Source organism: Poecilia formosa, unplaced genomic scaffold, assembly GCF_000485575.1.
Source record: "Poecilia formosa unplaced genomic scaffold, Poecilia_formosa-5.1.2 Scaffold54, whole genome shotgun sequence".
NCBI classification, from domain to species: domain Eukaryota; kingdom Metazoa; phylum Chordata; class Actinopteri; order Cyprinodontiformes; family Poeciliidae; genus Poecilia; species Poecilia formosa.
The window spans coordinates 1,221,029-1,246,365 of NW_006799993.1; the positions used below are offsets into that span (position 1 = coordinate 1,221,029).

A 25,337-nucleotide genomic window follows, 5' to 3' on the forward strand; every position below is an offset into this window, starting at 1 on the left:
TTTTTTTTTTTTTTTTTTTTGGATAAAAATGCTTTTTTAATTCCATGATAATGGTTTTCCTGGGAGTGCTCATATTCTCCTCAGGACTAAGTCTCTAAAAAATCTGCAGGATCAACTACTCCTGGTTTTCTTCTTTGCCTTGCTGGAATGTTATATGGACAGTGGTTGAAACGTCCAGCACTGATGTTTGTTCACATCCTGTGACCTATGTGTCAGCTTACCAAAGAATAACTGAAACAATATTTGTAGCAACAGAAGAGAAGTTATACAGGGTACAACAGCAGTTAACCATCTGTGTCTGCTATCTTATAAAATTTTATGGAGTGAAGCTTATATGCCCTTAAAACTTCAGGACATCATCATAACCTTTCCCACATCCATTCTGCATGCATAATTGAAAAGAAACTTAATTCTAACCAAAATCAAAGTCTTACACTACGCAAATATTGGTCGCAGTCAATGTGTAATTATTGTATCACTATGTGAATAAACTTTTCAGAGACAGATATTTACAATTTACTGAACACGTCTCCATTTAAGAATCAAAATGTGAACACAGTTTACCGAGTCCTTCCTCTATATGTGTGTTTTAACAGGGCAATGATTTCAATAAGGCAATGGAGAAACGTAAAATGTCTCAAAGCAGTTTTTGAATTAACCATTGGTTACACTACATCTCTATAACAGATTAAATCTGCAATGTGGGGAAGCGAGGACAGAAACGTTACAACACATGTAAATACCACCAAGTGTTTGTATCTTCAATTTAAAGTTACTTTTACAGACACAGGTTGAGAGACAACCGTGTTCTGGAATAAATTGTGTTGGTAATGAGACAAAACATGCTGCTTATATTACCTGTGCAGTGTCTGATTCTAGTTTCCATAGCTACACCACCACCTAAAACAGTTCCCCTTCCCCACCCAGGCTCAAACATTCTGGTTCTGTCGCACATAGGAGGTGGGAGGGTGGATGATGCAGAGCGGGAATCACTTCCCATCTAAGACTGTAATAAATCACAGACTACAAACTTTCTAAGTATCCCGCGTCAGGTTGGGGCGTGTCCAGTTTGGATTCTTCTCTACTGGCTCTGGCACTTTTTGTTGATACGTTACAAACTATATAACCCAGACTCGCACTTCTAAATGAAACCAAGCTGTCACCTTCCCTCATCGATTTTGCAGCATGAGGGAAATCTTTTTGAGGGGGCTTCCATTTGTGTCCCTCAGGAGATGCTACTCTGCCTTTTAGACGACAGCATCTTGAAATCTTTGCCTGTAATTCACTGTTTGACAGTTTTTGCTAATTTCGTACATGTGGGAAGTACAAAGAAAACAAGATGTCATTGATGTTGCCTGCCTTTCATTAGAGATCTGTTCCAGCAGCAGAAGCAAACGGTTCTGCTCTAAAGAAAACCGTCTAAATTACGAACATCCGTCAAAGTGTCATTTACGCCGTTAATGTCAGCTAATGACGGGAGCTGTGTGCTAAGAAAAGCTCTCCTTGTCTGCTCAGCTAAGACTCTGCTGAGTAATGACACGTTATGCAGCCGTGCTCCGGTGTGTGTGCTCAACGAGCTCAACGACGAATAAAACGCTCGACAATTAGGGGGACTGATTGCAGCCGCAGACCTTGCCAAGCAGTAATTTCCATTGTTAATAACCAAAAGAAAACATTTATGTCTGATGCTGAAAATTGTTTTGCTTTTAGCTGCAGTGGCTGTCAGCCCATGTGAGGCATTTCATCATAATTAGCTGGAAAAACATCATATTTACAGAGCAGAGGTACGCACAACTGCAGTGACATATTTTTTCAATTAGGTAGCGTTTTATGACCCCCTTAGAAAAATATAAATCCTTGTAGCAAACCCAAACACATTCCACGTCAAACTGCAAACATATAGGACCAAATTCCAACTGTTGACATATTAGTGCACATACAGCCAGTCACACAGAACAGCAGAACACTGAACCTCATCGTCTCTTAATGTTCTTGAGAAACTACAGACGCTGTGGTGTTTTTCTTTAATTAGTCTTAGTCCGAATCTTTTCCATTCAGGTGCTGGTTCCCAGAGTTTCAACGATTTACAGTTAAGCCCAAAAGTATTCATATGTTCATTAAACCAAGAAGTTTGTCTATGATAAGAAGTGACACAGAAGGTTATTGTAAAACGAGGACATTCCTTCAAAGATTCTCAGAAGAAAGTAGGGCGCCTGGCTCGTCCGTGCAAGAATGATTTTACTTAGTCATTGGAAACATGGAAACTTGCAAGCATCTGCAAGGACTATAACAAACTTTGGGCTTAACTGTGAGACACAGAAATACTTTAAAAAATACAACGTAAATGTGGATGAGTTTGAGAGCCTGGGATAAAGAGAATGAGTGAGCAATTCACAAGATACAGTACAAAAGGGATGTAGGTGCAGGCAAAGGAAGAGATATCTGACTGAAAGGCAACTACAAGAGTGAAAAAGTGGGTTTCCAAGTTAAGATCAGCCTTTCTCTGCAAAGACTAAACTGCAATGATTGTATCTCACTAAATTGTGACGAATCTCTGAAAACCTCTCTGAAACCAACCAAGTCAATTTATGTTTTAGCTGATTTTTTTTTCTTTCAAGTTTACATCATTTATGTTAAGGCCCACTCTTAAAGACTGATTTTGGTTCCCAACGGTCAAATTATTATTAAGAGGGAATTAGCATGTTCATGTGCTCACCTGCTAACTGCTTGTCCTGTATTTCTTGACTCCAGGTGAAGGTGGCCTCATTTTCCTTTGGGAGAAGAACATTGAGATGTGAACAGGCTGATAGAGACATCCTCCTATCAATAAAATAGAAGATCTTTTCTTGCAAACTGAGGTGCAGTTTTCATGCTGAACTGTGACTTTTTCCATTTTCAGATGGCTCCTAACTCACTGTAGTCAACTGAACTAATTTTAACGTGGCGGCAAATGACAGCGGTGCTAAGAGGTTAAGCTTGCACGTGACGGACAAATTACGCTGACCTAATCTGTCACCTTTGAACTTTGTTCAAATGGTTACAGGTTCAGGATGTCAGGGCCCAGTCGAGGTCCCCCACCTGCACACAAGGACAGGATATCCTGCAGTGCAGCCATTAGCTGCGGCAGCCATCGTCACACGAGCAACATGACAGATGGTTTACTGAAACAGTATGAGTACCAATAACACAGAGTTGTGGCCTACAAACATTACACGTGTGTGTTATTATCCATTTACTGGTATTCTTTCTTATCTTAACTTCTTCAGAAGATTAATTTGAAGCCTGATAAGTCATTTTGCAACCTGAAGTGAAACGACTTCAATAACTTGCACACATAGCTTGTAAAGACTTTCATGCTTCTTTTTCTCTTATTTGAATAATCTGCTTCAGTGGGAAAAATACAACTTCAATGTGAACGAACAGATATAGCTACCCACCTAAATGCAGCTTTGTACATAATGACTATCAGGATGTGTTCATAGCAACTGTTTTTTATGATGATGATGATGAATACTTGGAAATAAAGATCATTGGAGGTGGGGTTTTTTTTCCATATGAAAATAAATAAACAGTAAATTTTGTACAGGCTTTTTGATGTCATGCATTTTTCCTGATCATTACCTCTGAATATGACCTTTCTCCTTAACTCGTTCATAATCAGTTTCATTTTTACATTTCCACAATTTTAATTAACAGAAATTCAGTCTTTAATTCTCCAAATTTCTCCTTTGTCTCTCCTGCAATCCACACCTTCATCAAACAAAATAAATAAAACTTGTGTTGAGCGAGAGGAAAACACGCCACTGATGAGGTTCCACTTGAAGTTGCTTTTTTATCCTTATTCTGAGTCGCTCAGAACATCCTGATGCTAAGTCTTTTTGGCCTCAACCACTAGCAGCTGCCTTCTCCCTGTATCTCCCACAGGATCTGCAGCTTTCTTATTTCTATGAAATCATTCCAACAGGGTAGCTTTTAAAATATGTCATTTCACATTTTCCCTGTCGTCTGGGGTCAGATTGCACTCAGATGTTGATAATGGGTAAAAGAGGAGGGGATGTTAATATGCTGCCCCCTGCTGTTTGAGTTTAAAACTACTCTGTAGATAAACAGAGCTGGTAGCAATGCTGTCGAGTTGTTGGTGCTGACATTTTCTGATAAAGGTGATCAGCTAAAATGAGACTTTAGTGGTTTTCCTCTTAAATTCCTATCCCGTAAGAACTTTATGGTAAAGAAAGTCAAAGATTGAAGGTGTGGGTGAAGCTTTAACGATTTACTCAAGAAATGCACAGTACAAACATTGAGTTTGGTCTCTGAAGTTCTTCAATCTTTCCACTGTGATAGCCTTCAATCTGTGGTAAAGGCTGCCCTCAGCTGTTGAATTTGCACTTTCTGGATTTGCCTCACAGTCATCAATCTATCATCTTCTGCAGAAAGGGTGTATTTTTAGAGTAACTTAAAAAAAGAATCAGTCAATACTTTTATGTATGTATTAAAAAAATGTATAATAAATACATTATAAATAAACATCTTCCTTTTCGCCTTGACGTGACCCTGATCAAAGCCATTTTCTTTCTCATCACATCAACAATGGAGTTTCTTTGCATCACTTATGGAAGATGCAGCACTAGGATGCAATCTTCAAAGGAAATGTTAGATACTAGATCCTAAACATTGTTGCAAACCAAATTAAAGCTCTTTTTGATATTTCCAGAGGTAAAGAACTCTTTCAGCAATTACTCCATGCCAAGTTACAGACATGACCTTAAGTTTACTTTCCTTGGACCTCAATCATCTCTAGCGTCTGTGGGAAGCTGGGAAAATGGCTAAAATATCAGAAATAATGTAAAGACGACAATTCAGCATGGGAAAAAACTGGTTTACTTGTCGAATTTGTGGGGAAAAAATTAAGACGGCATAATGATGGACACCTCAAGAGATTAATTTTCTATTGTAACATTCAGAAAGTAAGTATAGAATTAATGCCAGAGGCCCAATGGATTTTATAAAGTGTAACATGAACACTTTTGACTTATGTGAAGACAATGTTGTATTTGAAACATAATATTTCTTGGAGACCTGCATCGTTGACGCTCTGCAAATTGCACCTTTTTTCCATTTGACGGTAAATCTTAATGCGCTGACAACAAATTGCAGCGGTGAATGAAGCATAAACGTCTCGGCTCTCAGCAGCTTGTACGTGTGCAACACAGCATCTGAGGAGAGATGTTGGTTGCCGAAGCCTCTCCATGTAGCCTTCAGGAACAAACAGAGTTAAAACACAGCTGTGGACGTTCACCCCTTCGACGGGCCACATCGCCACGATGGAGGCTGCAGCATCCGTCTGCCTGAGGGGTCCAAACCCCGCGCCGTGTCCCCGCCTCATGCCGTGCACTTTATTTACTCTCTGGTCACATGTTCCCTGCTCAGACGGAGGCTCTGGCAGAAGCAGTTGGCTTCCCTCCGCGTCCTCTCTGTCCATGTGCAGATGTTGCAGATGTTTATTTGTATTTAGAGGGCCTTTGTTTTCCTCAGTTGCATCAGTAAGCTGCTCCTTGACCGGCAGGGTCACATGCCTTCGTGCCGGTCTCTTTCCAGCAGTCAGACAGCTGAGACTTCATATGCTCAGACTCTGAACTCATCAGTGTACAAAGCATCTACATTTTTTTATGTGTCTACTCCTTGTTGTTCTGTAATGAAGTTGAACCACTGCATGACTTTAAATGTTTCCTAAAGTGAAACTAGTTAAACAGTAAATATGGTAAAACAGACATTTGCTGAATGTCTGTGTTCTTCGAATAAGTCTTTGGTTACCATAATATAAACCTGGACTTTTTATAATAAGCTTGACCGAACGACTTTTACTGTTATTTACTATTTAACTCTCATCACTTGATGTGAATGATAACATAGCTACAACATGTGTGGTGGTTTCAAAATATTGTATCTGCTCTAGTGTTATGGAAATATCTCCTGCTAACACAACTTGATGTCCCTCATGGGTTTTCTGGACAGTCAACACATCTGAAATAAAGTCCAACTTTGTGTAATAAAGAAGTGTTATTATTATTATTTTTTTTTAATAACATGAAAGTTTAGCCATATTGATCCTTGTACTAATTTTATTTTTCACAAATAGGTTTTGGTGAAACTGGAGCCACTCTGAAAGAACTTCAAATTCAGAATCAGTCAATTTTCTTAAAAATAATATGTTAATACTGTTGTTGGGGGGCATTCCCATGTATCCCCTCCTTCCCAAGTTTCAGGTTGTTAGGCATGACTGTACTCAGTTTAGCGTAATCAAGATTACATTTGTCTTGGCAAGTGATGTTGAATAGACTCAATGGGAGATGGGCACAAACATGCAAAGTAGGAACATTTATAAACAAATCCAGAAATTGAGAACTTATTGACTGCAAACGTTGGGATCAGGTCGGGGTCTGGAAGATGAATCCAGCACTCAAAGGCTTAAAATATGAACATTGATTGCTGGTGGAAGAAACAGGTCAGTATGCTTACTCAAATGTATAAAAGCTGTGTGACTATCTGGAGCTGAAACCTGGCAGCAAAGGAACTGAATAAACAGCAGACATACGGTAAAGGTAACCAAACACTGATGGGATAGTTAAAGATTGAGGCTCTGAATGTGTAATGAGAGAAACACAGACTTTAAGTACTGAAGACTGTTATTACTGAGTGTGAACAGGTGTTCTGATTGGAGATGAGAGAAATGTTTGGAAAGGTAAAGGTTGAAATAAATAAGGAGATGGCCAACTCTGTGACTAAAAATGCTTAAAACACAGAGAAAAGAAGCAGAAATTTAAAAAATAATAATGTATTCAACAAGATGTCAATGTTTCCCTCCCAACTGAACTCACAAATCAGCTGAAATCTAATATCTGCATTGCCTTACAGATAATGAAAACCCCAAATTGCGTGTCATGGAACATTTTAATATTGTCAAAAGTTTGTAACATAATTCATAAAAAATTGAGTGGAAGGAAAAGGTGTGGCAGATGAAGGTGCACCAGCAGCAGGAATAACCACGGCCGTGAGAGGCCTTGTCAAAAAAAATCTATTCAATAATTTTGGGAAGCTTCACAGGGAGCAGACTGAGGCTGCAGTTAGCAAAGAAAGAGCCAAGAAATTTTTAACATTTTCCAAATATTCACATTACTGAGTTGTATTTGTAAATATGTTACATTTCAAATGCTTCTTAAAAGTAGAAATGTCCAAGTTCATAGTCTAATCCACAAAATATGATATTCCAACTCAGTAAGTTTGTGGTTTCTCACCAATTCCAGCCAAAAAAATATCCAATATGCCTCAGGTATAACGTGATACTTATACATTTTACTGTCCTCTGCTTGTTTGAGGATCATCAATAATAAGAAAAACATGCTGCTACAGTCTGTAAATGCATAAAGAGATCCGTCAGTTTGTGATGCCACAGTAGTTAGCCTCTCTGCACAACGTGCAGTTGTTGTTTTTGTTTATTTTTCTGTTTTCAGGCCTGATATTGCTGCCAAAAGTCTTGTTAATTGCTGACCCCAAATGATGAACTGTTAAATGCAAGATACGCAGACACTGTTCAAAATCTTCTAACGTGGTATCTTGAGCTTTTCATTTGAAACCTCAACGCCACCTACTGGTTTGGAATGGTCCTTGTGCAATTTCTACGGTCTGTTAATGCCGGCGTTGTTTTTCCTTCTGTGATTCTTCGGGGGGGAAAAAAATGTCTGTTTAAAAACTTGATGATATTTATTGTGATGTTTTTGCATCTGGTGGTTTTCTTTAAAAAATGTGTTGTAATGAAGTTGAAATTTGTACTTTTGGAGTCAAAGAAAACGTGCGTTTGAAGATGGCGATACCACTGCAGCAGTGTCTTCTCTCACCCTGCTTTCTGTTTTTAGCAGCTTAAAAACAATTTTTATGAAAACATGATGACTCAGAAAATCCCTCAGTGACTGTACAATGTACGAGAGACACTTTTATACATCATCAAAGACATGTTGGACAGTGTCCCAAGAGATCATAAGCGTTGTATCTAACAGGAAACATACACAAATACCGAGGTCTCCCTTCCCCCATACCTCTGTGGGGCACCATGTCACTTCCTCCTGGGAGCTGGAAATCGTTGAATCTGTATAAGTTATTCCACCTGCTCCTCTGCCTCTGGTGTGAAGACGGCTGCAGCACACCGACGGGAGTCAAAAGCCTGCTTGTTGTTTCAGCTTCCTCTCATCCAAAGCATTCCCGATGGAGCAGATCCTGTGAGAGACAGGAGGTGGGAGGGGTGGATGTGTCCTGGAGTGATCCACATGACGTGGAAGATATGGTTAAGAAAAAGGTTGAGAGGAAAACGTTCAGGAAAACACACACAAACTTTGAAGTCTGCCATTTCCTGGGCTGTAAGCAGCCATTCACAATTTAAGGAAATAAAGACATACTGCAGTTAATGTTCAGTGGTGTGGCGTTAGGCAACTTTAGTCAAGTAATCAGTAAAAATCAAAGTCCATGTTTCTCAAGTCTGAGCCAAAGCTTTAAGCGTTCCAGACCAGCAGTAATTTTGTTATTTTGGATCCCAACATTTATACATTAAGCATTTTTTCCAACTTGACAAAGAAAATGTGTGAAATTGTTTTAAAAAATAATGCAAATGGTTGTATTTGTCTTTTCTAAGATGATATAACACTAAAGGATGCTGGATGGTTGAGTCGAAGTGCTGAAGTCGGTTCTTGATGATGAAAATTGTGTTATTTTGTTTGCAGCCTCATGTCTTCCACGCAGTGTTGTCACAACCCCACAGGTTGATTTTTTGACCTTCAGCATCTCAACTCTCTGCACCCCCCATCTGTCTCCTGTCTGCCTGTTAACTCACCTATGTAATAACTGTGACCAGTGTAAATACTCCTTGGTTTTTCCTCATCCCATTACTCCTACCAGCCTGGCGGGAATATTTGAGATGCATTACTTTGTATTCCTGTCTGGACCTCATTATGTACAATTTTGAATTCCATTTTTTTGTTAGTCAAATTGTTTATTTTCGTTTGCCTGTCTCTTCCCCGCATGTGGGTCCTGTTCTTTGCCATTTTAGGACACCCAGAGATTGCTGCAGTGTTCAAGGAGACACTTTTTTTATTTTATTTTGCCAACTGCATTTGGAAAACAGAAAAGAAAGAAAAAAGACCTTGGAAGTGTCTATCTGCCTGCAATCATATGTATATCACTTCAGTGTGTGGAAATCTGATTGCTTTAACAAAGTCAGCATGTGATTTTGGAAAAGAAAACGCCTTTAAAAAGAAAAAAAAAGAAGCATGTCGTGACCTGGAGGTCATATGCTGAAGATGATATGCTCTTGACAAATTACCTGCTCCTCTGCTGAAGCTGAGCAAAAGTCCTATTCTTGAGACTGGACATAGAACATATTGGTTTTATCTGTTGTGTGTGTATGTGTGTATTTGTTTTTTTTTTTTAAATCCCTGTTTATGTCATGGAGTCCAGGTGAACATTCACCTCGATGGGCATTAAGGATATCAGCTGGGAGCTTGCCTCCACTGTATGAAACCATTTATACTAGAAATATACGTCTCGGTGCCTCCATCTGAAACCGAACCCGACTCAGCATGTAGTGCCTCTCATATATTAAGCCCCCTCTCTCATCTCGCTGATGTTGACTCAAAGCTACTGAGTTCTCATGTTTGGACAGTCACCAACGGATCACATTAAAGCTGCAAAAGGAAATCAGTCACCCAGCAGGCTTGCATGAGCTTCATTTCATCTTACCCCCTCTCATCTGAATGGTTTCAATAATCCATGGTGGATCTGAGGGGGGCCTTAAACAAGCCAAACTCTGAATATCTAATAGCATCCACCGCATGAAGCAGCAACAGCCTCTCAGCTAAGTGTTACACATCAGATTCTCTGAACGCTCACTCTGCAGATTGCAAATTAAATTCAGCTGCTGCGTCCCCCCCGTTTTCCTCTGGATTCTTGGATTGCTCTCTTGAAAGCAAGACCCCTCAGATCAGATGATTGTGTTCTTCTGATGATGATGTCAGCTCATGTCATGATATTCTTACAACTGCACACAGAATGCCAATTTGGGATGCTCTAAAAGCATGAGAACACGGACATTAAAATCAGGCTGAAGTGCTTGCCTGTCAGCTCGTTTCAGTGAGCTCTGGCATTTTCTTTCTTTCTTTTTTTTTTTTTGGAGAAATGAAAAACAGCCTGTCGTGTGTCACTGGAATTCAGACAGGTCCATTTGCCCCCCAAAATTTATGTTTTTATAAGTAAGACGACTAAATACAGAAATTTCAGATAACCATGTTGTGTTTTTGTCATGCACTTCTCAGCATTGTTGTTATCATGACAGGTTCTTGCATTCTAATTTTAGAAATATTTCAGAGGTGAAGCAGAAACATCTGGTCATGTGTAGCCTATTGGCTAAGCTCAAATCTTGTCCTGGGGAAAAGCCAAAGAAATACGGTTTAATAAGATAAATTGGAAAAATAATAGTTTTGCGGATTTACTTTTCATCATAGTTAAAGGAATAGAGTGCAACGGAAGTCTGGAAACATGAACATTGCATGTAGGCAAAAAACAAAACTATTTCACCAAAAGTTTGAAACTTTATAACCTAACCTTGCTTTAAACCACTCTGTAAATTTATCCTGAACATGACTGCTGCATTATTTTAGTCTCTATTATGTTGTTTGTTCACTAATGTTCGCTAACAAACCTCTAAATCTTTCAGAGAACAGTTTATTTTTTCTGAAATTTAATTACACACAGGTGGACTCTCATAAGTTGATTTGTTTGCAATGGATGCCATTTTGTTGATTTAGAGTAAATGAATGGCCTGCTTTTCTGAGTTTATTTGGAAAAACTTTGAAAATCAGATGTCATTTTCCATTCAATTCACAATTACGCAGTATTTGTGTTGTTCTACCACATAAAATCTAAGTAAAATACACGGGTATTTGTAGCTGAAATGTGACCAAAAGTAGAAATCTCAATGGCAATAAAATATTTTGCAAGGCACTGTAGTTTCTCTGCAGATGTTAAAAACTGTGTTTCTCTTTGCAGCATGAAGGCATTTGCTGAATAATGAAAGTATATAAAATTGTATGTAAGAATATAACTTAAAATAACAATTAAATGGATTATTATGTCAAGTCTCTAGAACTTGATGAGACATATTTTCAGGAACTTTTTTGGCTCATAATTCCAGCTGTTCCTGTTCTTCACTCGCTTCTCCTTATCTTGAACAAAACATTTAATTAACAAGGAGGACAGCCAAGGCCATCAGTTTCACAAGAAAATATCAGGCAACAGTTTATGTTAGCGCTCTGCTTCCCTCATAAATCTCCTACTATATTTTTGGGGTTGCTCCACACTCCATATCAGGCTGCCATTTTGTCATCCTCCACTTGTTTTTACATCAGATATGTAAGTGCAAATGCCTGGCACGGTAACATGGGAAACAAGAACACTGCGAAATGGTGCGTTCCAGTTCTTTTAGGCTGAAGGAGACCTCCATCTTAGAATCTGATAGGACTTATCTGTCAGAAATTATTTAAGTGGCTCATTTTGAGGGAATTTTTCTCTATGAATGCTTTTCTGCAAAAATGGACAGTGTTCTAAAGGTTTTTAGGAAATTAACTCAAAATGTCTGGATGGTGAAATCAGCGGTATCCAAACTCAGTATATGTGAAGGACCACAAAGGTTATATCAATAATTATATTTGGTTTCCCCTCCTTTGAGATTTCTTCTGGTTTTGCTTTTTTCTCACACTTAAATGTTTCAGGTCAACAACTTGGGTGAAAACAAAAAGCAGTTTTCAAAACCATGCTGTGCCAAGTTGAAGAAAAAAAAAATACTAAGCAATTAGCCTCTTAACCTAAAGGTGCTTGTGCCACCCTTGGTGACAACAGCTGCCTTTCAACATTTGCAACAACTAAAACTGCCTTTTACATTAAAGTAGGAGAATTTACTCCATTCATTTTAATTCATCCACCTTGGAGGTTTTCAGAGCATGAATGGCCAGTTTCAGGTCACGTTACATCATCCAAAGTTGGATTTAAGTTCAGACGTCGACTAGGCTTTTGCAAATTCTTGCAATTTAATTCTTCACTTGATGGGATGATGTACGTTTTGGATCATTGTGCTGTTGCTTTGACCTGAAGGACACAAATTGATGCTCACATCACCTAAAACTAATCACAATGTGCTTACTATATTCCATTGTACCTAGTCACCCGATGTGAATCTAGTAAGCACCTCTGGGGTATGGAGAAAACAGGAAAGTTGCAATGTGAATGAGCAGCAAAATGGCACAATAGGATTAACAGGTCAGGTACAGACATCAGCAGAAAACCAAAAAATTCCAATTAAAAATAAATATCTTTCTCTTCTTATCTGTGTTTCTATAAAGAAACAGGTCCGCCCCGTGGCTTTGTCAGGTCGTTCTTGTTATCTCTTCTGAAACCAGTGAAGAAAAACAGGAGGGCTTACTTCTATGAAACATGATCATTCTGCTCTGCGTGCATCATTTATCAATTCAAGAAAAGTTGCAAAAACACACACTGTTGATGTTGGAATTTAAGCCAACAGCGAAATTTCAGGTTCACCATGATGTCATTGTGACGTGTTGAAAGGTGGTGAGGAGACGTTATGGTAATAATAATCTATACAGCGGCGTGGCCACATACTGGTTGGATTGGTTTTCCCGAACAGGTCATGGTTTGGTTTCTAGTGACTGAGGTTTTATTGGCCCACAGCTCTGAATGAGCATCGGTATATCTGCTCAGGCCAATAGGGTTGTAAATCAGTAATGATGACTCACTGATTTTTTGGCTCTCCGTCGCTCCCTAGCCACTGGAATTTCAACACACTCCCATTCCCCACGACCTCGTGGTATTTTCAGCTGGAAGGCCGTGGAGGACGGCGCGCTGAGTGAGGCAGCTGAGTTGCAACACTTTTAAAGCTGGAAATGCCTTTTTCTCCAGCCAAAGAATGGTGCTCTGTTTCATGCATACATCTTGGTATGAAAGCTATGTGCTTAAATATTTTAGCGTCTTTTCAGTGGGACACAGATATTGACCCCTGGCCTAAAGTCTTAATTGTTTAAGCCAACAGCCTAAAGTCTTAATTGTTTAAGACTTTAGGCCAGGGGTCTAAAGGCACTGGCCTAAAGTTTTGCAATTGTTGCAAAACTTTAGGCCAATTGTTGGCAACTTTTTAGGCAATTGTTGGCAACTTTTATTTAGTAATAATGCATTTCTCACTCTAGCAAGTTGACTATTCTGGACATGCTTAGTTTTTACTACAAAAAACATTCTTTATATTTTTTGTTTGTTTGTTTGTTTGTTTTGTCTTTTTATCCAAAATTTAAGAAATATTCACTTTAGTTAACTCATGGTCCACTCATTTGCAATGTAGAGCTGGGTTTGGTGAAGCTGAGTTACATATTTTCTCCACTTTTTATATGTTTCAGGTTCTTAAATCTCAGAATACTTAGTAATGTACTTGTAACCTTGCTATAGGACAAACTCCTCTTTAATCTTGGGAGCAGCAGTAAACTGTAGAGATCCTCTTGGGCTTGGAATGTCATCGCCAGGATCGCCTCACATTTGACAGAAATGATTTGGTAAGCAGAAGGGGTTAGTCGACTTAGAGACTGCAAGTTACTCAGGTCAAAAAATGCCAAAGCTAAATATTTCCTCCTCTATGTCTGAGAGTTTGAACCGATGGTGTGAGCTAATACGCCATGCTAGGTTGTTTTATTTAAATGCGGCTTTGCCAAAAGTAAGTCATCCCTTCATACTGTTTTCATTAAAAGCAGATTTTCTATACAATGCTTTGATTACTGTGAGCATTCAATGGTAAAAACTGCTGGCGAATTTGACTGGATGTCCACACATATGCTCCAAAGCTTTAATCTGCCAAATGCTTTTTATAGAGGCATCCAGACTGATGATGATTACCAAATAAATACTTTGTGATGATAACAAAACCAGGATGAAATCAGATTTGACTCAGTCTCTAACCAGAATTTAGTCAGTGTAAAACTACAATAAATTCAGAATTTCACAATTATAAAAAAAAAAACAAAGGTAGCAACAAATATGGTAAAATGAGTGTGGCTGCTACTTTGTTTTGTTTTTGAGTAATGTTTTGTTTTTGAATACAAAACTGCGAGTAATTCCTTCTCGCACAACTATAACCCCGACAGATGACGTCAGACGTTATCTCTCCTCAGGCTCGTAGGAGCTTCGCTCTTGGTGGAGGAGCAGTTGCAACCTGGTTGCCATTTCTCTTCCACCAGATGTGGAATGTCAGAGTTTGACAGCCACAAAGTCCACTGATTACATGACACAGTTTAAAATGGAGTGAGTGAGGTCCAGAGAGAAAATGTAGGAACCTATAATTCATGGCGTGTGAGGCACTGGCTGTGCCAAAACAACCAAGCTTTGAGGGGTTATAAACAGAGCTGGTTAGAGCAGCGCCAAGGGAGTCGATACACAGTTCAGGGGAGTCAGCCAGTATTACGATATTTCATCCTTCACTGCCTCATCTAACCACAGAGTTGTGAATCATGATGAAATCTTCTTTCTAAGTGGCTGAGTAGACCTCCATGAAGCACTGTGGAGTCTGGACTTCTACAACAAGAAGCTGTTTACCTCCTTCCCCAGTCGTCTCTGCGGCCTGTAAACCTGATTAACATCAGAACCAACAGTGAGCGTGGGGGTCAGAGTGTTAATGTGGAAAATGGCTACCACACTTTGCAGTGTGCTGATCACAGGTTCCACCGGAGCAGGAGGGAGCTGTAAGCGGACCGTGGCTCTGTGCGATGCATGGAACTCAGCCGAGCACAATCAGTCATCCCTCGCCGTACAGGAACATGCCTGCTGTTAAGCTGTTTACATATCCCCAAAATGACTCTGGAGTGGGTAATAAGTGCAAATCAATGAGCAGAGAAGGAGGGATGTGGGTGAATGGAGCTGCCCCTGACGTAGCACAGGCTGACAGTACAGACTCACATGATGGATTAGCACAGCTGGCAAATTACATCCTTCTAATTGTACTTTGCAAAGTGCATTGCAATGTATCACTCCTGCTTTAATCTTAGCTAAACACAGAGCTTACAGGAGGAAAGCAAGTCCTGAAGAAATCATGGGGTTTAAAATCTCCTGTTTTACAAACATGAGAATAAGAATTGCTTCCTGTTATGTCACAACTCAGGCATCGTCATTAGGGTGAATGAAACTGGAATCAGTGTGGCAAACGTGATGCAACAGACAGAGAGGTCATAAATGGTGAAGATGACTTTGGAAATTTTAACCAAGAATCAATGTGATTTTAAACATGAGTTTGCTATCAGTACCAGACAGGCTGGTCTGTGCATTACAGGATCAGCTAATTTTCCGGGACTTTCGAACATATAAACATCTAAAAGGCTTACAGAGACGGGCCAAGAAAAGATCCAGTTGTGTGGCCAAAAATGTAAAAGGTCAGAGGAGAATGGGCAGACTGGTTCAAGATGATAGAAAGGCAGTGGTAGCTCAAATTACCACATGCTACTAGCAAGGTCATGTATGTCAAATCTTGCTGAGTGTTGATTTCAGATGGACGGGTCAGAATTTGGCATAAGCGACATGGATCCATCAACAGCATCAATGGTTTAGAGTAGTGACTAAAAATATTGGTTACTTAATCTATTACCAACAAAAATTTATTGTTTTAATCAAAGATTTATGTTTTCATTCTCAAAACCTTTTGGTATTTTGAAATGTATTCAGTTGGGTTGCAACGCCTGACTTGAACCACTGGATTCCAGACAGTGAAACAGCAAGGAGCTAAAAGTTAAAATAACGTGACTGTAAAACGTAACTCCTGACAGTAGACTGACCTCAGAGGTTCACAGACGAACTTTCAAAACAAAGTTTAAAAACTGTTATTCTTTTTTTTTCCTCCCAGTTGATCCAGACAGACCACAATAAAGTGCAATGAATAAAGACGTGATTAACGTTAAGCCCCACTTTCAGCGCAAGAGAGAAATTGACTTTTTCCCCCCCGCTGATGGTTTACTCTGAGGACTTATCTTTCTCTGTCTTGTTCTGTTCAATTGAAATAAATCAAACCACATGTTGCATTCAACAAATCCAAATGCTGATCTTTTTTTTTTGTTGTTGTTGCTGTAAAACCATCCACAAGATAGGGTCAACTCTGAGGTTTGTGAGGCCTCATCCTACTGGATGGTAATCACCAGCAGGGGTAGCCAAGGTCAGGCCTGTCAGTGCGTATCCCTGGAGAAATTCTGATGGCTAAAAATCTGAACTATTTTTTAACTCTTCTAAAGGGCCGGGGTCAACCTGGGAATGAGTGTAACACAGGAAACTAATCAGCTAAATGCATGTAGGTGGAGTTGGTGCTTTCTCAGAAGTGGCTGTAAGTGCCTCACATCGAGAGGCTTACCTGACATTAAAGAAGTGTGTACCTCTGATGTGGGGAAGTGAAGACAAACAGGGCTGGGAAAGTGTGCCGGGGTGTCGGAAAACCGCTGGTGCCTGCAGGTGAGCTGTGCATACAAATGTCTGTATATGTTCAGGAGGAACTGGCTGCAGTGCAGATTTTAATCTCCTTACAGCTGCTGTGAGCTTTTCTGAGTTCACACACAGTGACAGGAAAAAAGTCTTTGCTTCAAAGAGGAATGATAATAAAAGAGCTTTCTGACATTTCGTGAAACATTTCTTTGGCTACAGAAGGAGGGTTTTTTTTTTTTGCTGATTTCCATGTTCCCATGGCGCTGACTGCAGACCAGATGTGGAGGAGTGTTGTTGTTTATGAATGAAACAGTGATACTGAAATATAAGCCCCATGATATTACATGATAATCATTTGCCCATTTTCTTAAAGGCGATTCATTTTGCAATAATGAAGAATGCAGAGCAGCTCTCAATAACATCACAGCAAGCAGACATAACAGCTTTGAGCAATCATCTGGGAAACTCTGCCTGTTTCACACGAGACGATCAGCCTGCAACTGAAAGATACTTTTGACACTGGAATTCTTCCATACCTCTCGAACTTTAGAAGCGTGCAGATGCTGAATCTTTTGTATCATTTATTGAAGCACATATAGATTATTTTTTCTTATGAGACCCTGATTCACTATTTCTCTGCTAAAGGTGGTGTTGGCTTGGATTTTGGGGAGCGGGAGGCTTTGCTTGGAATTGTTATCTGCTTTGTGCTTCATCCTAATATTTAATTCACAAAGCACAACTTATATATCGGCACAAACACAAAGTTCAGAAGAAGCTGTCCTCACTTCTTGATATAAATAGGACTTTTTGCCACAAACAGGAAGGTTCTTCAGAAGAAATTATTCAAAATGTATATCTTAGTCACCAAAATGCCACTGGTTTTCAGAAGATGGTGAATATTTGGTATCACAAACACAACTGGACTTTGCCAATAAGGCATATTTTTCCTTGATAGTAAATTACTATCAAGATTCTTGTAAATTATGAATTTATGGTTTTCTAATTCATGCTTAGCAACTTATTTATATATGAGCAAACTTATCCAGCTTTTTATGGTGTCTAAGTGAAGGTGAGCTGCAGTTGCAAATGGACATTTAATACAATATACATACACTACAGGAATATTTCCATGTAATGAATGGAGAAGCAGTCCTATAGTGAATCAGTTCCTCCAGGTTAAAGATTTATTCACTTCTGTCTTTCATGGACTACGTCAGATATCCTGAACATAAAAAACACACCCTTTTCAAAATAGAAATGAGAAATTACTAACAAATATTGGGTGTATCATTATAGTTCGAGTTTGCACAAGGTTCAAACATATCTGAGCAATTTTCTGATGCTCAGATGTGTTTATCCAAAAAGTCAACTCAGTAAATCAGAGCAGAGCACGTCTGATGTCATAAAAATGTGTCTGATGTAAATTTTATGCTTATAAATTTAGAAGAGAGGCAGTCTGCTTAGTCAGAGATCTTCTATTGAAGGCGTTAAAATGTCCTCCAGCTCTAATACGATTAAAATGTTTCATCTCCAGAGAGATGATAAAACAAACTGGTTGACACATTTGTTACTTCTAAACCTGACTGCTGTAATTCTTTAATATAGGCGAGGACATAAATTCAATGAAATAACTTTTGATAATCAAAAATACAGGAAGAAAAATACAAATGTGAGATTAAAAATGTCTAATTTTAGCTTCTCTTCACAAGGTCCCTGTCAGATAACATATTTTAAAATGTTTTTTGCTTAGATATAAATTTCTGAATAAATAAGCTCCATCTCAGATCGAAGAACTGATTGTTCCCCATGTTCCCAACGGGACACTTGGCTCTTACAAGAAAAATGTACTGGTGGTTTATAGGTATCAGGCTCCTCTCCAGTGGAACCAGCTCCAAGACTTTGTCCATCGACTGGGCTTTAAACTTTTCGTTTTAGTAGAGCTTAAAGTTATGGTGGCTCAGGTTTTCTTTTACTGTCCCTATAGTAAAGCTTCCTGGACTGCTGGAGGATAATGCAGGCCAACTCTGGAATTTTCTCAAATTAGATAAAAGTTTTCGTTTGTGAAGATCTGTGTTTTTCAAAGTAAGTTAAACACTGAGAAAAACTTTCGCCAAGCGATATTTCTACACGGGGATCCTTTTGTTTACTTGTGTAAGTCGTCAAGCACAGCCAAATATTAGCTGCAGTGTCTCACGCTGAACTTCGACAAGGCTTTAAAGAAACATGACAGCTGAGATCTTGTAGCCTATAATAACGATGGAAATATGTAATTTTGACACATTTCTGCCTCTGACACCTTGGAGACGCGTGTGTCGGACACCTGAAGGGGCGCAGCGGGTTCAGAGTTGCCTGCAGATGGAGGTATATAGGGAGCACAGGGCTGTATATGTTGAGCTTCACCACTGAGATGGACCTGGCCCCGTTTCTTCACCTCCGCATTGAGCACCGGCCTCCATTTATCAAAGCAGAGTCTTGGCTCAGCCGAGTGACACGCTGGGACTGCTGCTGTCGTCCAGGCCATACATTATGTCAGTTAAAGCTGTTTTTTATTAGCTGGATGATAGATAGTTCTTTAATTGTTTAGTTATTTTTTTTTTTTCCTCCTTGTGTGAAAACATGGATTTGAACGTGGGAATGTGAGGACTCTGCTGTTGCTATGTTTGGAAAGAAAAAAAAAAAAAGAAAGGGTTTGACGGAGGGAGAACGAGACTTGCTGCTGATGTGCTGGAAGCCGAAGAGCATTGTTTCTGATAAATAAACATGTTAACCTGAGCGAGGAGGTAAATGAGTCACTACTGAGGAGCTTCGTGTGATGACGAAACTCAAAACATAAAGATTTATTTAAAATGTCATCTTCTGGCCTGAAATCTTCAGTTATCATTATGACAATCTGCTCATTTGTCAAGAAAAGATAATAAACACTGCCTGCCTTCTTCTTCAACTTAATGTTAGAACAACCCAGTCTGAAAGCTCTTACATGAGTTCATCCCTTTTTCTTTTTTTTTTTTTTTCCTTGCTGGTGAAGTTGAAAATAAAGACAGAGTAAAACGAACCCTGGACGGATATGCATCGCATTTTCAAGTTGAAAATGTTAGTTGGGGAGAGCTTTAGCTGTCAACTTGGGTAAAGACTTCTTCAAGTCACACAGATATCTTACATTGAAAACAAATTTAGTGCAAATTAGTTCTATTTATATAAGACTACCGTTACAGTTTTTAAGATAAAATATTCCTCCCTCAGAACAGCAAAACCAGGAGCCTGTATCATAACCAAGTGAACACCAGCAGGACCTTATATGGAACATCCTGAAATTTAATTTGACTGTCTTCCAGTAGACCAACCTTTTCCAGAAGTCATTAGGGACAATAGACATGTTGTCAGACCAGTACCTTGTTGCTGAAAAAGGGATTAAAATGGATTGGCTTTTTAAAACGTTAAAAGAGAGAGAGAGAAAAAAAAAACACTTATAATGCACATTTTTAGAATAAATGTGCATTATAAGTGTAAGTTTCAGCCTGATAATTTTTGTTAAATTATATAAAAGAAACCTTTTGCCATTTTGGTGAATGATGGAGCTCAATAAGCCAACCCTGTACCAACAGCTTTATGGTGAACAGAGTTCTCAATCAAAAATGTGAAGCTTTCAGTGTCAGGAGCTGGAGAGCTCGCCATTAGCAGTTGCTACCCAGATTTGGGTAAACAGCAGAGCATGGATGGACGGATAAGTAAAATTAGCCTAATTAGCCTCAAAATTGCCGCTAATAACCTCCTGTACAGTTAATCAGGATTAATTAGTATGCCACAAGGCTGCAGAATAAAGCAAATAAAGCATAGGAGGACTGATTGAGGGATGGAATGCTTTCTCCTCAGCACCTGAAAAGGACTGCTTTGATCAGAGGCATTAAGGCTGGGCTGAAATGGGATTTTACCAGATCATCTCGCATTTGTTCAGGAAATGGTAGAGAATCGGTGTAAACAGACCGCTCACTGTTAGTGCTGGAGACTGAACTTGAACTTTTCTGTTTATTAACAACTAAGACTGAGATGGAAAATCATAATCTTATCCTATTTCTTAAGCATCAGTGTGGCCTTTAAACCATTCCCCTCAATAAGATCCCCCTTTGCACTGTTGCTTTGTTTAGTTCCTCTGTGCACTCATAAATATGCTCATTTTCTCCCCATAGTTTGTCCAAGCATGCAGCAGTTATTTTTCTCCATAGGCAGCTGCGCAGCAGCTACTGGAGTGATGGGAAGCTGCAAAGCAGAGCTGCTTTCCCTCTCAGCTGCTGGAACCAGGCTCATTTGTCTGCTACAACCTCGGCTTTTGCTCCAATGCTTTCCAGATGTTACAGATGTTATTACCACATTATTGCTGCTGGTGGAGCCCCAACTGTGAAACCAACCACGACAGGCTCGGCCTCGGTACCAGCGATGGAAGTGGAGGGGTTTGAATCCATGTTTCTCTTGGCATGAGGCCACTGGGGTCTCTAAAGGTTTTCATTGATTTATTTAGGAAATCTGAGAATCCAGTGAGAATAATATGAGGTTTTTCAGTAGCATGTCAATGTGGTGAGTCTCTCATACTCTGTGAATATGGATCCTCAGTGCAGCATAAATGCAGGGTATTCAACATGGTTTGTGGACAGACAGTAATCTTTAACCCAACAGACTCATGTTCACATCTGTCTATGAACATCACCACGTCTTAAACTTCCTCATCTCAGTTCATTTATAAGGAGCCAAATCATAACACAGGTCACCACAGTGCCTTTTAAGGTCTGTCAGTGCAACAATCCATAATGTGAGACACTAGAGACCATCTGACCAGAGTCAGGCTGATTCACACCCTTTAACAGCTTGTAAATGAAACTATATATTCATGACACATAGTGACAACTGAACAGTTTGATGACGGAATTTATGAGATCAAGTTAAAAGTTCACAAAAAGCTATTGGAAGCTGCGTACAGCTGTCATTTTATATGTAACAGGGTTTGGTTGCTATTTGAGATGGTCAAGCATAAACATTTAGCAATAGAGGAAATTACATTTAAAAATGACTATGAGGGTCAATACCATTTTCCTAACAGTTCATACCCTTTAAGAACATGCAGTTTACACAAATTCCCCGAAAAACCTGCATAAAACCTTGAGTCGTTACCTTTTCTTTGTTTTCACTTTAATTTTGTTATCCTCTAAAGTTCACTTTCTAAAGAAGTATGGATAAAACTTCTCCACTGACCTGGAATGGTGTTGATGTGATTGAATGCTGTTTTTACAGGCTTTGGTTTGAGAGGTACTTCACATGACAAGCTCAGAAAACTTGCAGTTCTCCCAGATGTTTGCTAATTCCTCCTGCCGCTAGTCTGGAGGAACTGAGTGGGGATGACGCTGTGTTCTGTGAGGCAGAAGCTCAGCTGGAGATGGCAGCTCCAAAGAGAAACTGTGTGGAAATAGGTGATGCTTTATATGAGCGAGTGCTTAGGCACTCCTGAGTCACTGCCATGGAAGCTTCAAGGATTTCTCAAACATGCATGAAAGAATCAAATAAACACCCTATGTTTTTGATGAGGGATTAATATTACAACCTGACATAACACTCTCCTCCACCCCTTTAATAAGTGGGTTAGATTGTTGCTTCCATTCCAATACGTAAAGTGGTCTGGGACAAGAAATTAAAGTTACTTACCAATTTTGTGCACTTGTGTCACAATGAAGTGACCACTTGCTGATTGTTCCAATAAATAAATAAAAATAAGAAATCATATTTTTATTGAATGAATATTTTTTCTCTTATAGGTTTACAAATGAAGGGACAAATATAGGCAGGCATCTTAGTTATTGTCATTAACTTTATAATTATATTTTTTTTCTGCCCTTTCTCCAGGACTAATTCAGATCCAAGTTTAAGTCTGAGCAGTAATTAGCAACAGCAGTTAGATGTAATTGCACATTTGCAAATACCTTTGTGACTATTCGTCTAGAACAAATACAAAGAGTTGAAACTGATTTTGAATAATGATTTTAAAACGTCTGTATTAAATATCACGTCCAAGTGATATAAATGTCATCTTCAAAATCAAACAGATTTTACTCCCGGCTTTTTAATGGCCAACTATGCATCATGAGAATTCTGGGTAGTGGGGTCTTTCTTCCTTGTTATTGTCACGTGATGCTAACTGTAGCAGCAGCTCTGTAAACAGGCTTTACCAGCTAGCATGATGCAGGGGAAGACTGTGATAGTGACGGGAGCGAACAGCGGGATCGGGAAAGCTACAGCAGCGGCGATTGTGAAGCTCCAGGGCCGGGTGATAATGGCCTGTCGGGACCAAACCAGGGCTGAGGAGGCTGCCCAGGACATCCGGCAGGAGACCGGGGCAGACAGCAGGCAGGTCATGGTCAAACAGCTGGACCTGGCCTCCTTGAGGTCTGTGCGCTCCTTCTGTGAAGACATTATAAAGGTAAATAGATTGTTGATAATTACCCGGGTTTCATCAGACACATCTTTGTACGTTTCTGTGGAGGATAATAGTTTAGGTTGAATTAAAAACTGAGGTTTATTATTATTATTATGTTTTATTATTATTTGTTGAATACTTGTTTCAAATGTCCAGTCCGCAAAACATGAGTCTAAAATAATTTGCATTCAACAAGTAATTTATTCTACCCAAAGGCATTATAAAAAATATGATAGTTTTTTTTTTTTTTCTAATTCTTCCTAAATTACAATTACACTATTTACAAATAAAATCTCACTTAACAAGACACTATTCTCACAGATTCCAGACAAAAAAATAATAAAAGCAAAACAAAAACAACAAAAATAACAACTTTCTTATTTCATCCACTTTCCAGAAACTTGCATTGCTTAGTTACACACCAGACTCCCATCATGTCACATGTATTCATATATTGCATTAATATAGCTATTTGTCTTCAGGATTTACTGAAGTTGTATGGTAAATTTTAAAACAAATCAATTGCGGTAGTTCTCAAGCCATATGACATTCATTCTGTAGAACCTCACTGAGCTTTAGCTATTCTGCTAATAAAAACAGAGAAAAAAAATTGAGTCTAAATACAAATTACACAAGTAATAGATTTTCACCAGTAAAAGATTTTGAAATCTATGCATCTGCTTCCTTCGGCTTTGAGGCTCTACGTTTGTGGAGTTCATTAGTTTTGAAAAGCATAAATGCACTGAGTTTCTCCTTTGCGCTGTTAAACAGGAGGAACCTCTGCTACATGTTCTGATCAACAACGCTGGAGTCTACCAGTGTCCTTACACCAAAACAGAGGACGGCTTCGAGATGCAGTTCGGGGTCAACCACCTCGGTCACTTCCTGCTTACCCACCTGTTGATGGACCTCCTGAAACGCTCGGCGCCCAGCCGCATCGTGGTGGTCTCCTCCAAGCTTTACAAACATGGTGACATTAACTTTGAAGACCTGAACAGTGAGCAGTTCTACGACAAGGCCTTTGCCTACAGTCGCAGCAAACTGGCCAACCTGTTGTTCACCTGCGAGCTGGCCCGCCGTCTGGAGGGCAGTGGAGTAACAGCGAATGCTCTGACTCCAGGCATCGTGAGGACTAACCTGGGACGGCATGTGCACATTCCGGTTTTAGCAAAGCCCCTTTTTAACCTGATCTCCCGGGGCTTGTTTAAAAGCCCGGAGGAAGGAGCTCAGACTTCAGTGTATTTGGCCTCCAGCCCGGATGTTGACGGTGTGCAGGGAAAGTGCTTTGCAGATTGTAAGCCTATGGAACTTCTGGATAAGGCCACAGATCAGGAAGTGGCATCGAAACTGTGGGACATCAGTGAAGTCATGGTGGGCATAACGACTTGAGAACCGTCTGAGACGTTCACGTTTTTTGTTGTTGTTTTTTTAGCAGGGTAATAACTGAAGCTGAAACATAAGCAATGCCTTGGTTACATTTCCTTAACTTTTAGTTGTGGTGTTGAAATGTCAAAATGCTTTCTATGTTTATGGAAATGTTTGTATCCATTTACATAGTGGATTGTTTGCAGCATCTTGTGTCAGGTGCTAGAATCTCTGTTTCAGTTCTTCTTTTAATAAATTCCTAAGATCAAATGTTTCTAATGTAACCTTTCTAACAGAGCTGTAGTAATGAGTGCCCTGAGTTTTACTAGAAGTTGGAGGCCTGTAGATTTTTTTAATACTTTCTCTGCAATTTATGTGTTAACCTTGAGATAACATTGCTGGGATGTCCATTCCTGTGAAGACTGACAGCTTTCTTGAACATTTTAAAATATTTCTTTCTGTAAAAAAATGGACATTAAATACCTTGGATATCAATCAATAGCAACAGTTGCTTCTCTGTTGTCATTGCTGATGTTTTTCCACACTGTTCAAACTCCTCTTTTTATAGAGGTGGTCACATAGATGATGGTTGTTCAATCTATACATTTGATCAGGAGCACCTAGCTGGTTTGTTCCCTCTTAAATTCTCCAGAAGCAGCCAGGTTGGACTGGCCCACGCTTTTTATGCAGGTGCACATAACAGAATAATTCTTATTTACTTGCTTCATTAGCAGCCTCCCACATCTATACACACCTCTGGAGGTTTGGAGAGGTTTTGCCTGTGGAGGGTCGCATTTCAGATATCAGTTTTCCCCCAGCAGGTTAGTTAGGCGTCATTCAGCCATACCGGTTGCTCTAAAAACCGGTCATTAGCTGGGAATGTTTGCTCTCCAAGTCACCCGAAAACAGCAGTTTTTTTTTTTGTTTTTTTTTAACCAAATGGTAGCGGGACCTCCAGGATTCATGA

General features: G+C 39.4%; 1 protein-coding gene across 1 annotated transcript; it reads left to right on the forward strand.

The window, feature by feature from the left end:
• Window positions 1–22,336: 22,336 nt before the first annotated feature.
• LOC103138748 (retinol dehydrogenase 14) lies at window positions 22,337–24,875 on the forward strand. The gene is made up of 2 exons (XM_007553083.2): window positions 22,337–23,008; window positions 23,777–24,875. Exons 1-2 carry the CDS (start codon window positions 22,766–22,768, stop codon window positions 24,392–24,394), a joined length of 861 nt encoding a protein of 286 aa, XP_007553145.1. The 5' UTR covers window positions 22,337–22,765; the 3' UTR covers window positions 24,395–24,875.
• The last annotated feature ends 462 nt before the right edge of the window (window positions 24,876–25,337 follow it).